The 14,572-nt window shown below is 39.3% G+C and overlaps 1 protein-coding gene across 9 annotated transcripts in view; it reads right to left on the bottom strand.

The window, feature by feature from the left end:
* MAST4 (microtubule associated serine/threonine kinase family member 4) overlaps positions 1–14,572 on the bottom strand; it is a 610,913-nt gene that overhangs the window by 31,455 nt on the left and 564,886 nt on the right. For all 9 annotated transcript variants that reach the window (XM_066376307.1, XM_066376251.1, XM_066376317.1 and 6 more), the window contains 5 exons: positions 8,753–8,961; positions 6,870–7,008; positions 4,516–4,648; positions 3,473–3,638; positions 1,506–1,607 (listed from right to left, as the gene is read on the bottom strand). In XM_066376307.1, the coding sequence (XP_066232404.1) occupies positions 1,506–1,607; positions 3,473–3,638; positions 4,516–4,648; positions 6,870–7,008; positions 8,753–8,961 (749 nt within the window). The remainder of the gene's footprint in view (positions 1–1,505; positions 1,608–3,472; positions 3,639–4,515; positions 4,649–6,869; positions 7,009–8,752; positions 8,962–14,572) is intronic.

Here is a 14,572-nt window from a genome sequence, read left to right as displayed (position 1 = left end):
GATGGGGACACAGGCACAGAAAGGGAGATAACCTGCCCATGGTCACACAGCTGAGATTTAAGCTCAGTCTGACTCCAGCCCTCGAGCCCCTCCCGTCCCTTTACAGTGCTGCTCCTGGTTTAAGGCACACTCACCTCAAAAAGGCCAAGAGGCACACCACTCCAGTAGGAGGCTCAACCCAAAACAGTTTTCCCAACGGAGCCCTGATTTTAAACTCTGATTCTCTAACTCAGAGTCTGTAACATTTTTCTATAAAGAGACATACAGTAGATATTTTAAGGCTTTAGGGGTCATATAGTCTGTCCTGACTACTCAACTTCGTCACTGCAGAATGAAGGCAGCCAAAGACAACAGGTGAATAAATGGCGTTGCTGTGTTACCCGTTCGTTTTCATGTATCATCATAATCTCTAGCGGTGCAGCACTCTATACTTACGCGAGCACAGGACTCTCCAACTAGAGAAGCTATGGGAACAATGTGGATGGAGCACAAGGTAAGATAAATATTTGGACCTGTTGCAAATGGTTTGTGTCTTGAAAAAATGGAGGGAGAGACTCATTTCTTCCATATTTTCTGATATCTCTATTAAAATGGAGTAGCATGATCTACTCAGTAAACAACCCATCAAGCCAATTTTTACAGATGGAAACGGAATATTGTCTACAGTGTGTGTGTGTGCTGTATGTGTTTATATTTAATATTTGGTCTCATCTATATAAATCCACATAGTGGGGCAGGCTGGGACTCTATCTTGGGATCTCTAAGTCTGTCTATTTAGAATACAAGGGAGAAAGGGAGAAAAGGAGAAAAGGAAGCAGAAATTAAAAAACAGTGGCAGAACTGTCAGGAAAAATAATCAGCAACTAACAAATCTATTACCTCCTTAATCTTGAAAGTCAATAGTTGTCTATCCTCTTTCTTGGGCCTTGGTGTTGCTCACCATGATGGAAACAGCATGGTTCAACCCCAGGCACTCATTTCTAGTAATTAGTTCAAGAACTGATAGCCCATTTCAAAGCCCATAGACAGTAACATGCTGGGTCAAATCCTTCTGAAAATACAGATTAAAAAAAAAAATCCTAGACACAGAAAAGCTCCACATCTTTAATCCTCTGTTTCAAATTATTTAAGATGCATGCTTGTTAGGACGAAAGAGTTACATGGCCCTTGAAGTTTCCTTCCAGAAAAATTTTATTTATTAAAACAAATTAAGAATAATTTCTGCTTTGCAAAACAAAACCAAAACCAAAACACAACAGCAGCAAAATAAATAAATAAATAAATAAATAAATAAAGACAAACACACACTACCACCCAATGTTCCTCATGTGTGTACTGCATTAAATCAGGAAAAAAAATACTATTGTTATAGGTGGTCATGTTCTACATCAACCAACAGATGTTTCCTATGCAAAAAAAGAAAAATTACAAACACAAATCTCTGAGAGTTCCACACAGACGCTATTTCTTGCACATTAGCAAAATTAAAACATATGTGCTCTAACCTGTTCCCAGCCTCTCCAGGGGATTCTGCCTGAGAAGCAAAGTAATCAGATCCTGGGCATCAGGTGGCGGTGCCTCATCCTTTTCAGGCCAGTTGATCTCATCTAGAAGGAACAGAAGCAGTTTACAACTCTATTGCACAAATGGTAGTCTGCATCCCAACAGCATGGACATGCCCTGAGAGTTTGTTCCGCATCCCAACAGGATGGACATCCCCTGGGAGTCTGGTAGAAATGCAGTCTTTCGGGCCCCACCCCCAGACCTACTGAATCAGAACATGCCCTTTAACAGGATCTTCAGTTGACTTCTAGGCTCAGGCCAGTTTTAGCAGCACTGTGTCACAGAACATGAATAGCATGGCTTTCAACAAGGCAGGGAGAGACTACTTCAATAAGCGGTATCTTTCATTTGCCTTTCTGATTCATTTTTCTTTGGCAGAATTGGTTCACAACAAATTACTCTTTTTATTTACTAAATGGACTTAATACAGTAGAAACTCTGAACACCTGCATTTCAGGTGGTCACCTATCCAGGGGTCATTTGAATGAGACTTTCCTACTATCTTCAGCCATAGAGTTCTGCAGTTCCAAGAAGCAAAAAGTAATCCTGTAAAAATAACTATTTCTAGAGATGAAGAAAAGGTCAAACAAAATGCTAATACTGAAGAAGGAAAAAAAAAAGTCAAAATAATCATATAAGGGAAATATTTTAAATCTGTCATAAATATTAGACTATGTTCTACATTCTAAAGGCGTTCGCCTGAAGATAGGTGTGCATGCTTGTGTGTATGGAAATGCAATAAAAACATGAGTTATTTCTGTGTGTGCCTGCCTCTAGCTTCCTCTGCTTTAAATCTGATTTGGAAAATAAAACATGAATATGCATCTGAGCCGTAAGGCATCGAGAACAAAGCCAGCATTTGCTGCTTGTGTTAATTAAACAGTTGATTCCTCTTGCCATTCAGGCCTTGGTGTACCAGAAAACAGCCTAGTTATAAATCCATAAACAGCTCAGATATTGTATAAAAGGGTTATTCACTGCAGGCGACTCACAAATCTACTTTGTTAAAGTTTACAAATATGTCTCACTCGCAAAGTCAATGCCAGAAAATAAAGCTGTGTTTAAAGGGCTGCAAAATAAAATTTCCTGTTTCCACTGTTAGAACCTGTACGCACAGTCTAGAACGGACTAGAGGTAGGTGATAGAGATATCAGTAATAACTGACAAACTTTGAAAGAGAGAGGCCTTTTTGATCTATGCTTAGGGGAAATTTACAAAAACAGCAGGTAGGGTAGTAACAGAGCCTATTTAATTATCATTTAGTTTTGTCACAAGTCACATAACAATAGTGAGGGTCAGCCTGCAGGTTAAGATCTAAAGCTTATTGAATTTTAAATGAAAGATGAACAGCTGTTACAGAAATAACATTACGCCATAACAACTACCAATGAAATCATTAACAATCTGTGGATTAAATTTGCTTCCTTCCCATTCTCATTATTTATTATTTGGTAGACGTTTGTTCTAGGATTTATTACATTTTTGTTAATTTCTTCATTGTGCCATTAGCTATTTTTTTTCATTTTTGTAAATGTTACCCACATTAACCTTCTCTTCCCTGGTGCAGTTCTGCTATTATGGAAAGGAAGACTGGACTGCAATCAACTCATTTGCAAGTCCCACACCATTTTCTTTCTCAGAAAATACACTCCATAAAAACTGGTTCCATTGCCAGTACATTTCCAATTTCCACATTAACAAAACTTCCTCAGATCAATTTTCACCCAAACTGCTCTCTTGATATTGTGAAAGTCAGTTACGTGCTACGATGAGTAAATTCTTTTAATCTGTTGGCTAACCTGTTTGATAAGGTTAATATTTTAGTTGTAAATACGGTGATACTTCATAAAACTGCATTAAATAGCTGCTTCCCAACAGTGGCTTAAAGGTAATTCCTGATGATATTTACCACTGATGACTTGTCCAAATAGCTCTTCCGGAGTGTCCCCAAAGAATGGCACGCATCCAACCAGAAATTCGTAGAGGATAATCCCCATGGCCCACCAGTCCACAGGTTTCCCGTAGCCCTGCCTCAGAATCACTTCTGGTGCAATGTATTCGGGTGTGCCACAGACCTAAGAGATGATTACAATATTAGAATAATTGGAATATTAGACATCAATTAAAATGAGCAAGAGGGCTAAGCATCAATTATTTTGCCCAGAGTGCACCTGCTCAACCACATGGAAGTACATCGACAAAGAACTTAGGAACAGCCGTTATAAGTCGGTACCCCTAATGCCAAAGGCAATAAAATAGTTAAATACCAAAGAAAGGAAGTGTAAAAGTATACTCTCATGTCAAACTATTTGTAATGTGTCATTTAAAAGTGATCACTTCACCCTGTTTGGCAGTTTTACCTATTTTACAATATTAAAAACATTTATAATCCTTAAATTGAAAATCTTAAGTCTTTTTCTAGCTGAATCTCTCAGAGATAGTTTCACCACTTAAGTGGCCAAAATATATTCCCACACTGGATACATCACAGAAGCATGACAGTTGAGATGTGTTTACCTTAAGTAACTTTACAATGAACAGATTGTGGGCACATGGTAATGAGGCTTAAAGGGAAATGGGCCATGGCTCAGATTTTAGCGCCCGTGATTGCACAATGCATCATGAGTTTCACGAGTGCTCTTCTGAGACTCCTGAATTCCTTACAAAAACAGTTTTCCATTTGTCTCTCTCACACTCTCACTTGTGTGCAATTAGGTCGTTCGTCTTGCTAATAGACTATAATGTTGGGGGAGGAATGTGGAGGAATGGACAGTTCAAAGACACCCTGGGAGAAAAATGGAGGCAATTTGCACCTTCTTAAATGTAAGGCTTATACAGACATCTAAACCCCCAGTAGTAATGTGACGACGGCCTATACAAGTTCATGCCGAAACTCACTGGCAATATGATACTTTGCATTTCTCTGTAGAACTGAACAGCAAGCAAGCTTACCTGTTTGTCTAGGAACTCTCGAGCATCCTTCTCAATATGACCCTCATAAAGATTGGTAGTCATGCTCATTAGTCCCACCTTGGATAATCCAAAATCTGTCAGCTTTATGTGCCCCATGGAGGTGACCAGCAAACTATGGAGCAGAAGGACATATATTACAGTGCTGCTTTAAAGCTTCTTCTATTTTTCTTTTTAGTGCTCTCCCTCCTCTGGTTAACTCTAAGACTATTTAGTACACAGGTATCAACCTTATTAGAAACATAGCCTGGGAAGAAATCAATTCCCACGGAGATGTCAAATACTGGCATCCGACAGCTGAGTGGAATTCAGCAGGGAGGACCAGAGAAGAGGCCCAGCTAACCTTTGCTGGAGCAGCCCCATACAATATCATCTACAACCCAAAGCGCTTACAGGAATTCAAGTGTGGAACCCTGTTGGGCAAATAAGACTGTAAAATGTAATTTTTACATTGCTCACTTTTATTGTTAAAAATGGTCACTGCCAGGCCCTGGCCGGTTGGCTCAGTGGTAGAGCGTCGGCCTGGCGTGCAGAAGTCTCGGGTTCGATTCCCAGCCAGGGAACACAGGAGAAGTGCCCATCTGCTTCTCCACCCCTCCCCCTCTCCTTCCTCTCGTGCCTCTCTCTTCCCCTCCCGCAGCCGAAGCTCCATTGGAGCAAAGATGGCCCGGGCGCTGGGGATGGCTCCTTGGCCTCTGACCCAGGCGCTAGAGTGGCTCTGGTCGCAACAGAGCGACGCCCCGGAGAGGCAGAGCGTCGCCCCCTGGTGGGCGTGCCGGGTGGATCCCGGTCGGGCGCATGCAGGAGTCTGTCTGACTGTCTCTCCCCGTTTCTAGCTTCAGAAAAATACAAAAAAAAAAAAAGGTCACTGCCCAGGTGAAACTGCTAATTACCTTCCTGCTTGGGAAGGGCCATTGTTATGCTAATGTTGCTGGAGAAGGGGTTTTCACGCCAAAAAGTTTTAAGAGAAGAGAAGAAGGAGGAAGAAGGAAGCCATGTTTTTGCAGAGTTTGTGCAGAGAGGAGATGGGGAACCAGAGGGGACTGAGGCTGGTGAGGGACCTTTGATGCTACGAAAACCGGAGAAGATTCTCCTGGTTGTGGAACCAGAGAATGTGTGAGTGGGTTTTGGAGCCCTCTGTGTGTTTACTCGTTGGCCAGGTGCGAGGCTAGAATAAAGGAATGACCCACCATTTTTCGGCTCCGCAGTTTCTTTACCATCTGTCCGAACCTAATGTGAACTTGCATCTGAATGGCCACGACGGCCACAACTACTGGCCATACAAACCCTGACATCTATTTTCAGAATAAGAAAACAGAAGAGAAAGGGCTACCAATAATATTCCATGTCACACATCAGGAACTAAGATAAGCAACCCATCTGTGACTCAAAGGAGACATAAGATAAGGAACTTGGACAGGAAAATGTAGATTTGTTTCAGATTTCAACTTCTGGCTTGAATTTAAATTTCTACTCATTAAGCACAAAACCTACATTTCTTACACATGCAACAGACTCACGTTTGACAGTTCATATATATTTTTAAAAATTTTCATTTGGGGGGAAAATTTTTAATTAATTAAAAAATAAGAAAATAGAGGAGCTGGGGAAAAAAGCTACTGAAAGGAAATATGCTAAAAATCTCATAGCTGCCTTTGCTCAATAATGTTGTACATTAACAAAAATATTGTTTTAAATGTTTTTCTCTATGTTCTTCTGCATTTTAAAAATTTCCTTGAATGAACATGAGTTAAATTTATCATACAATTTTCTGTGCACATAGAAGCTATACATATTAACATGTTGTGCATCTAGAGGCTTTTCAAGTTAGTGGAGAAAGCATGAAACATTTAATAGGTGATGTCAAGATGAATAGCTAGTCATTTGGAGAAAAATAGTCTGTCTGTATCTCAAATCAGACACCATAATGAACTCTAAACAGACTAAATTTTTTAAAATTAAATTATGGGTAAAATAGAATATAATACCAAGTGTCTCATCTTTCAGTAGGGAAGGATGACCTAGGTATGATACCAAAGGCACAAACTATCCAGAAAGCTAGTGGCAGTCCATATAGCTGTTCAAAACTTAATACAGTAAAGCTTTTTAAAAAATTAACTAACCCTGGATTTATAATCATCTTTTTTTTTATTTTGCATTTCCTATAAGCTATTATTGTAAACATCACATGTAGACTGATAAAATAATATATTTGGGCACATTATGGGAGGATTTTTAAAATGTGCAAATCAGCATTAAAAGAAAATGGTTTTATACACCCAAGAAAACTTCTATATTGTGTAAAACAAAAAGACATGTTTCGTCAGGGTACATACTTGTCTGGTTTCAAATCCCGGTGAACAATTCCATAATTATGCAGATATTCCAGGGCCAGGACCGTCTCGGCAAAGTACATCCTGGCCATGTCAACGGGGAGAGGCCCCATGTTCTTCATCAAGGTAGCACAGTCACCCCCTATAAAACGCAAGAGAAAGACTAAGCAGGTATAGGACCAGCTAGGACTGAGAAGATTGTCAGTTTAGACTGCAGAAGTTCAAAGCAGAATGGCCTTTACCCACCGACTTACGAGTAGCATATTCTTAAGTGGAGACTGTGTGTTACATAATCATGCTTCTAATTAAGATGTGGTGTGGAGAAAATGTAGATTTTTATCCAAGAAGCCGTATTCAGAGAGAGTAGGTTTGGCTCTGATGTGCAACTGAAGTTTGAAAAACTGCTAGCATAATTTTAGGAACACGGTGACAATTTAAAATATGCCAGTATAATACACGGATTCTAGAATTGGGCTGCCTGAGTTCAAATTCTAGCCTCTAGATCGGGGGTAGTCAACCTTTTTATACCTACCGCCCACTTTTGTGTCTCTGTTAGTAGTAAAATTTTCTAACCGCCCACCAGTTCCATAGTAATGGTGATTTATAAAATAGGGAAGTAACTTTACTTTATGAAATTTATAAAGCAGAGTTACAGCAAGTTAAAGCATATAATAATAATTACTTACCAAGTACTTTATGTCGGATTTTCGCTGTTTGGCAGAATAAATCTTTATAAAACAACTTACTATAGTTAAATCTATCTTTTTATTTATACTTTGGTTGCTCTGCTACCGCCCACCATGAAAGCTGGAATGCCCACTAGTGGGCGGTAGGGACCAGGTTGACTACCACTGCTCTAGATGTTAGGAAAACTCACCTTGGTTCTTTCATCAGTAATACCAGCATAGTAACAGGGTCATTCCTCTTAGTATTATTGTAAAGATTAAATGAAGTAATCTACGTAAAGATTTGAAGATATTGCCAACATGCATTAACACATAATAAATGATACTTGTTAAAATAACCACAAATAAGGGTAACAAAGCAAAGTACCGGTGTGGTGAAAATAATAATGGGTAGAAATCAGGCAAGCTATGCTTTTGTCTTGTATCTACTGCTAAATGATCAGTGAGACTCCCCCTTCTTGGATTTCAGTTCACCCATGTGCAAAATAAAAAGGCTGAACTAAAGGATAGTTAACATTTCTTCCAGTTTTATAGTTTTGGGATTCTGTTCAAACAATTATAAGAGCTTAAATTAGATGCTTTAAAAATTGTTTTGGCCCTTGCTGATCAATTCATGTTATTAACTGTTTATGTCAACAAGTCACAGCCACTGAAACATTCAGAAATCTCATGTAAAATTGATGAGAATAACATTATTCAGAGCACTTAAGAGGTAAAAACAAACCTAAAACAAAAAACAAAAAGCTAGATTTTCTTTAATATATCTCCTGTGTCCTAACTCACTTTTAATTTCCTACCATGGATGAGAAAGGGTATACTTTTAATTCATTGTTTAAGAGATCAATTGTAATGAATGCCCTTATGACATGTGATAAAAATAAGTAGGAAAAATCTTATCATCTGTATTCTCCCTTTAATGACCAATTGAGAGGAGATAGTTAGGATTAAAAGCTACTAAAAAAGAAAAACAACTTCTTCCCAAATAGTGCTAATTTTCCCTTTGTTATAGCAGAGCAGGCACTTTATAAGCAATTGACACAAGATAATGACCAGGAAGACTGCCATCTCCCTGCCTGGCTTCAGCTGCTAGGTGGACGAATACTACCATTCCGTTGCACACACACAGAAGGCTTCAGCCACACCAGTGAGTGAGGAGTTTCTGGGTACGGGTGCCACGTTCTCTGTGGCACACTGACTTACCTTCCACATACTCCATGACCATGCACAAGTGGCGCCTGGTTTCAAAGGAGCAATACATGCTGACCACAAAGGGGTTCTCTGCAAAAGTCAGGATATCCCGTTCCACAAAGGCCTGCTGGATCTGGTTCCGGAGGATGAGGTTCTGTTTATTAATCTTCTTCATGGCAAACCTCTGCCGGGACTCCTTGTGCCGGACGAAGTAGACTGCCCTGGAAAGGAGCACAGAGTTGGGGTTCACGGGAGGACAGGGTGCTTCTGAGTACAGTAAACAGCGTGATCAACAACTAAGTTCACACGGCAGCCGGAATTCAACTCACACAAGCTGCTGGCAGCTACAAACTTCCCATTCCAGGCCAAAATGTCAATGGGCTAGATTGATTTTTTTTTTAAGTCTTTCAGTAAAGGTCACAGGTCTAGATAAGGCATCAAATCTAAGCATAAGGCATCCAGTCTGGACAGTCTCCAGAGTGGGCTATTTTCCAATAGCTACCTGATGTTTTCAGTTTTCCCACACACAAAACGAATCCCAATATGTAAGTCAGCATAGGAAAGAATTAACCAAAGTACATACATATCATGAGAGCAAGATACTTCGAAACATTAGATATATGTTAGGTATTTTTTCTCTACTGACTAAAGCAAATATTTTCTATACGATACCTTTAAAATCTGCAAAAGGACCATAGCTTCTTAGAAGGGTTGGCTTCCAATCTGAGAGTAGTTTACTTCCCATGAAATTTCCAGATAAATGAATGAGAAGTGCGTAATTTAAGAGGCTGTTCTGCAACCAGGAATAGTGTATTTCGTCACTACAGACCCTGGCATGAATAACACCTCTGAATGGTTCAACAGGAAATGCATTTCCCAAAACAAAAGTGGGCCAATAATACACCGAGTTCTGCCTCGTCCAACCCATGGCCAAGGTGCCTGGCAAGTTTACCGTAAAATGAGTAGGTTGCGCTGAGTCTCTGCCGAAAGCCTCACTCAAACACTCCAGAGAAAAGACTGATTTACCTTCCCCATGTTCCATGACCATGCACTGCACTCCCTGAAGCTTTGAATGATGTGCAGAAAAGAATTAGGAGGAGGAGTCTTAAAACCCCAACTAATAATGAGCATTGAGGAAAATGTCTTGGACTGGCTGCTTTTCTCACTTGTTACTCCTCACTTGTCATTATTGTGGGAAAACAGGTGAACTCTCAAGTTTGACAGTGTTCAGATAAGTAATAATTTACTTCAAGAGCCATCAGGCATCAGAATTTAATGAGTTACAAGAGGCTGCCCTGTTGATCAAATAAAAGTCAACCAATCACAGTGAGATATATCCAATGGTCTACCTTATGAAACGGGTTTATCTGATTTGAGATGCATTTTCCACTGGTTATTTTCATTGTCCTTGAAATGAATATAGGTGGAACTAGACACCTTATATTCCTGCTGAACCAATACATCAGAGTGGTCCAGTTATATAAATCTTAAGTCTATTCAATCTCAGTTTAATCGATATTCACATTCTCCCCTTAAGCATTCAATTAGAAATTCATTTTTCTTTCAAGTATGTGTAGCTTTCATTTTGTCTTCTTGTGGTATCCATCTTTTCTTTTCATTCACAAAATTACACTTCTTTTTTGTCTCTGTTTAAACATTTTTTATTTTATTTTTTATTTTTGCTTTACTCCTGTTATTCCCAGAGTATAACACCTGACATGGAAACTGGCCAGCTGGGTGCTTGATGCTTTCTGAAGGGGCTGGACCACTTCAGGATGTTCTACACCTGGGTTCCCATCAATGGGGCTTATTTCCACACCTGGTTTTCTGGCTAGGCTTGATATCATAATTCTAACTTAAACAAATATTGAAACTGATGAAACATGAGGGTAAAAAGGTATAGTACTGCTGTTTATAAGAATATTAAACAATATTTTGGAAAGTGAGTTACTAAATACAATTCCTATTGTTTTAGTATGGGTAAAAGAGATTCCCAAAAGTTAAGAAAATAATAAAAATCTGTATTCCTACATTCAGATTGCTTCAGATTCTTCACCTTTAAAGAAGTTAAAGTTGAAAAACAGAAGTAATATATTCTTAGAATGGTTTATAGTGGTTGTCTTATAAAGGCCTTACATGAAAAAAACTAGTAAACTCACACACTTAGTTTAAGTTAAAATGTTTAAGGTATATATCAATTTTTATTGATTGCCTACTTTGACCAACTTTTTAACTAACCAACCAACTATTCATTCTTTCTAAATCAGATTAAAGCCTTTTATAATGTTTTCCTTTTTTCAGTTACTGATTGGATAAAATCAAACTCCAAAGAAAATTTGAGCCTCTCCTCCTCAGTTGCTGGTAGCAGATCAGACAGATACATGGGAGCATAGGAAATAACTTGGCTTTCCCCCTTCAATTTAAGGATAAGCACTACTAAACAAATATTGTCATAAATAGTAGTTTTTAAAATAGAAAATAAATTTTTGATAAAATTTAGAAGTCAAAAAGTCAAAAGAAAGATAGTATTGCCTAACTGGTTGTGGCTCAGTGAATAGAGTGTCGACCTGGAATACTGAGGTCCCAGGTTTGAAACCCCGAGGTCACGGGCTTGATTGTGGAATCATTAACATGATCCCATGGTCGCTGGCTTGAGCCCAAAAGTCACTGGCTTGAAGCCCAAGGTCATTGGCTCAGCTGGAACCCCTGGTCAAGGCAGGTATGAGAAGTAATCAATGAATGACTACAGTGTTGCAACTATGAGTTGATGCTCATCTCTCGTTAATAATATATCGATATAATATAATATTTATATATATAAAATCACTTGCCTATCCTGGAGAATAACTGGAATAAAACTTACTTGCCATCCTTCCTTTCATTATTTAATACGGAGCAGGGTTAGTGCTGAGTACCCAGACATATGCTACCATTAACTTCACTGTCAGAATATCAGAAGGTTGCCATTTTGATTTTCAATCAAGCAGCATCGTTGCTTACATAAATAACTCTTCAGCGATATGTTTAAGAGGAAAAGGAAGGAGAGAAAGAAGAATGGAGTTGTATACAATTTAATGAAAAGAACAAAGAGAAGGATTTCTCAGGCCCAGTTTGACCCCCACCAGACCAGGTTTTCAATGGTACTGTGTAAAAAACCTGCTCTAATCTTTATTCTCAGATTTTGAGTTCATAAAATTGATTTGGCTTTCTGCTTTCCCTTGCTATGATGTACTTAAAATAACCAGTTAGCCCTTAGGGAAATTTACCTAAACCAAATGAAATTAATCCTATAGGTAGCTTGAGATATCTCTGCCTCAAGACACACATACCACAATCCAGTCACAAAAATCAACTAGACTTCTTAGTTTGAATTTGCTATAGCTGAATTTTTATTTATTTGTCTTATGTTCTTGGCTTTTATACTCTTATACTGCTTTAGGAACAGTAATGCTGGCATTTGTTTATTTAGTAATAATTGTTGTCTTTCATGTATACTCCCCCCCCTCGTTAATCACTAATCCAAATCTCCTTTAAGTCAGCAGAGACAGAGAGAGAGACAGGGAGAGACTGAAAGAGAGGCAGATACACAGCGGCCCCCGGACAGACATCTAACACTGTGAAGCAGAGCTGTAAACCTCCCAAGGTTATAAAATGGAGTGAAGTGATTTGGCCTCACATTCCCCTGCTTTCTGGTCCCCAGTGCTGTTCTTTTTGAAAAGGCTGCTCGTGTCTCTCTTTTTCCCACACTGACCTCTCCGTGAAACAGGACAATTCAGGGGTGAGTGGTGATGTAGGGAGCAGGGCAGCCAGGGGTCCTGGCTCTCTGAGCCAAGCTTCACTCCACCCACTCAGGTGGGTGAGCGTGTGTGTGTGTGTGTGTGTGTGTGTGTGTGTGTGTGTGTGTATGTGTGTGTGAGTGTGTGTGTGTGTATGTGAGTGTGTGTATGTGTGTGTGAATGTGTATGTGTGAGTGTGTGTATATGTGTGTGAGTGTGTGTATGTGTGTATATGTATGTGTGCGTATGTGAGTGTGTATGTGTGTGAATGTGTATGTGTAAGTGTGTGTATATGTGTGTATATGTGTGTATGTATGTATGTGAGTGTGTATGTATGTGTGTATATGTGAGTGTGTGTATGTGTGTAGGCGTGTATATGTATGTATGTATGTATGTGTGTGTATATGTGTGTGTGTGTGTGTGTGTGTGTGTGTGTGTGTGTGGAGGGTGGGATGGAATCAGATGCTGACAGGATCTGGAACAGAATGAATCAGTCCTATCAGGAGTGTGAATGTCTAATGTGTGTAAAATTATGCATGAATCTGAGAGCCCTATACATGAGTCTGTGCAAGCAAATCTGCATGTATGAAAGAGAGTGCATGTATTGGAGAAAAGCTGAGAGGAAGGACTATGGGGACAGGAGGTGCAGGACCGGGGCCACCCTCAGCTGTCACAGCTCCTGACCTTGGAGGAAGAGAACAGCGGGTGTCAAGGTTAAAAGGAGAGCAGAGTGGGGCAGAAACACTGTGCCTTTCAGGGTTAGGGTTTTACTTTTTAGAATTTTTAGTCAATTTTATGCTTTCATTTTAAAGTGCTTTAAAGCTTTCCACAAAGTGCTACAACTGGCAGGAAGGAATGTTTAACTTCCAGTCAGGCATCCGAAACATGTTCAACAGAGGAGGAAATCAGATGCTTATCAAATTAGCAAATTGGCTTTATCACATGAACTGTCACTAAGTAGGATGTTGAGAAAAATCATGACGTGTTTTAGCCTGACAGGTAAGAAGCTTTTTCTAATGAGAAGGTTAGTTCCCAACATAACTGATTTTCAAGATCAGTGTCACTGAGTCACTGACACGAGTGCCATACTGTGACAGAGATGCCTACGAAACCTCCTAACAGCTCCGGTCCCTCCACCAGTGGAGGGACTCATTTGTTCAGCAGTTCACATAAGCCTGCAGTCAGCATCCTGACTGGGTGGACCAATGGGTTAACTCCACTCAAATTCAAACCAGAAATAATTAATACATAAAATCTGTCAAAAACGTAACAAGAGATTAAATCTGAGAAGAGCAAAAGAGGGAAAAAAAGTTTTAGTTGATTGGCAGGGGCTCCTGCAGGCAGCTTGTGAGCCCTTTAATGACTTGGCCAGCATACTGGGTGTTTACTGATTCATAGCTTGTTTAACTTCTTGTATATTCCCAACCATTCCCCAAAGTGTGATATACCTCATCTACTATACAGTGGTTTAATTGCACTACAAATGAGTTTACTCAACCAATTAGAACTCCAAATACTGCTAAGATCTATGCCCACATTTTATAAAATTGGTGCTTCACAGATAATCTTATTTCAGAATTCCACTGCCAATTAAGCCCAGCAGCGCTCAAATTCACAGACCCATTAAATCAAAGTCGAGTCTTCTCCCTAATGAAGAAAGAAATCCTCAGGGTGTCTCCAAAACTAAAAAGAACTAAGAACACATAATAAACAAACAAAACCCACAAATAACTGCATGCTGTAACAATTGTCTTAAGTAGAAAAGTTTCAGTGAAATCCTTGAAGGAAATAAAATATTGCAAAACAAACAAAAACAAACCATCAGGGAGTATTTCTAAGCTATATCTGGAAATACACCATTTGACATAATCCTGAAAGCAAATCAGTGAAGCATGGGAAGGACTCACAAATATTTAAGTTCTTCACGAAGTTAATGGTGTGGAAAATATCAGAGGTAAAAAAAAAAAATCCTAAGGAGAAACATCTCTTGTGGCACAACAGAAATCACTTCTACCTCATCTGCTCACATGGGTGATAAATGGCAATAAATGTCTGG

This window comes from Saccopteryx leptura, chromosome 1 (assembly GCF_036850995.1).
Source record: "Saccopteryx leptura isolate mSacLep1 chromosome 1, mSacLep1_pri_phased_curated, whole genome shotgun sequence".
Taxonomy (NCBI): domain Eukaryota; kingdom Metazoa; phylum Chordata; class Mammalia; order Chiroptera; family Emballonuridae; genus Saccopteryx; species Saccopteryx leptura.
This window is presented reverse-complemented; position numbering and strand designations above follow the sequence as displayed.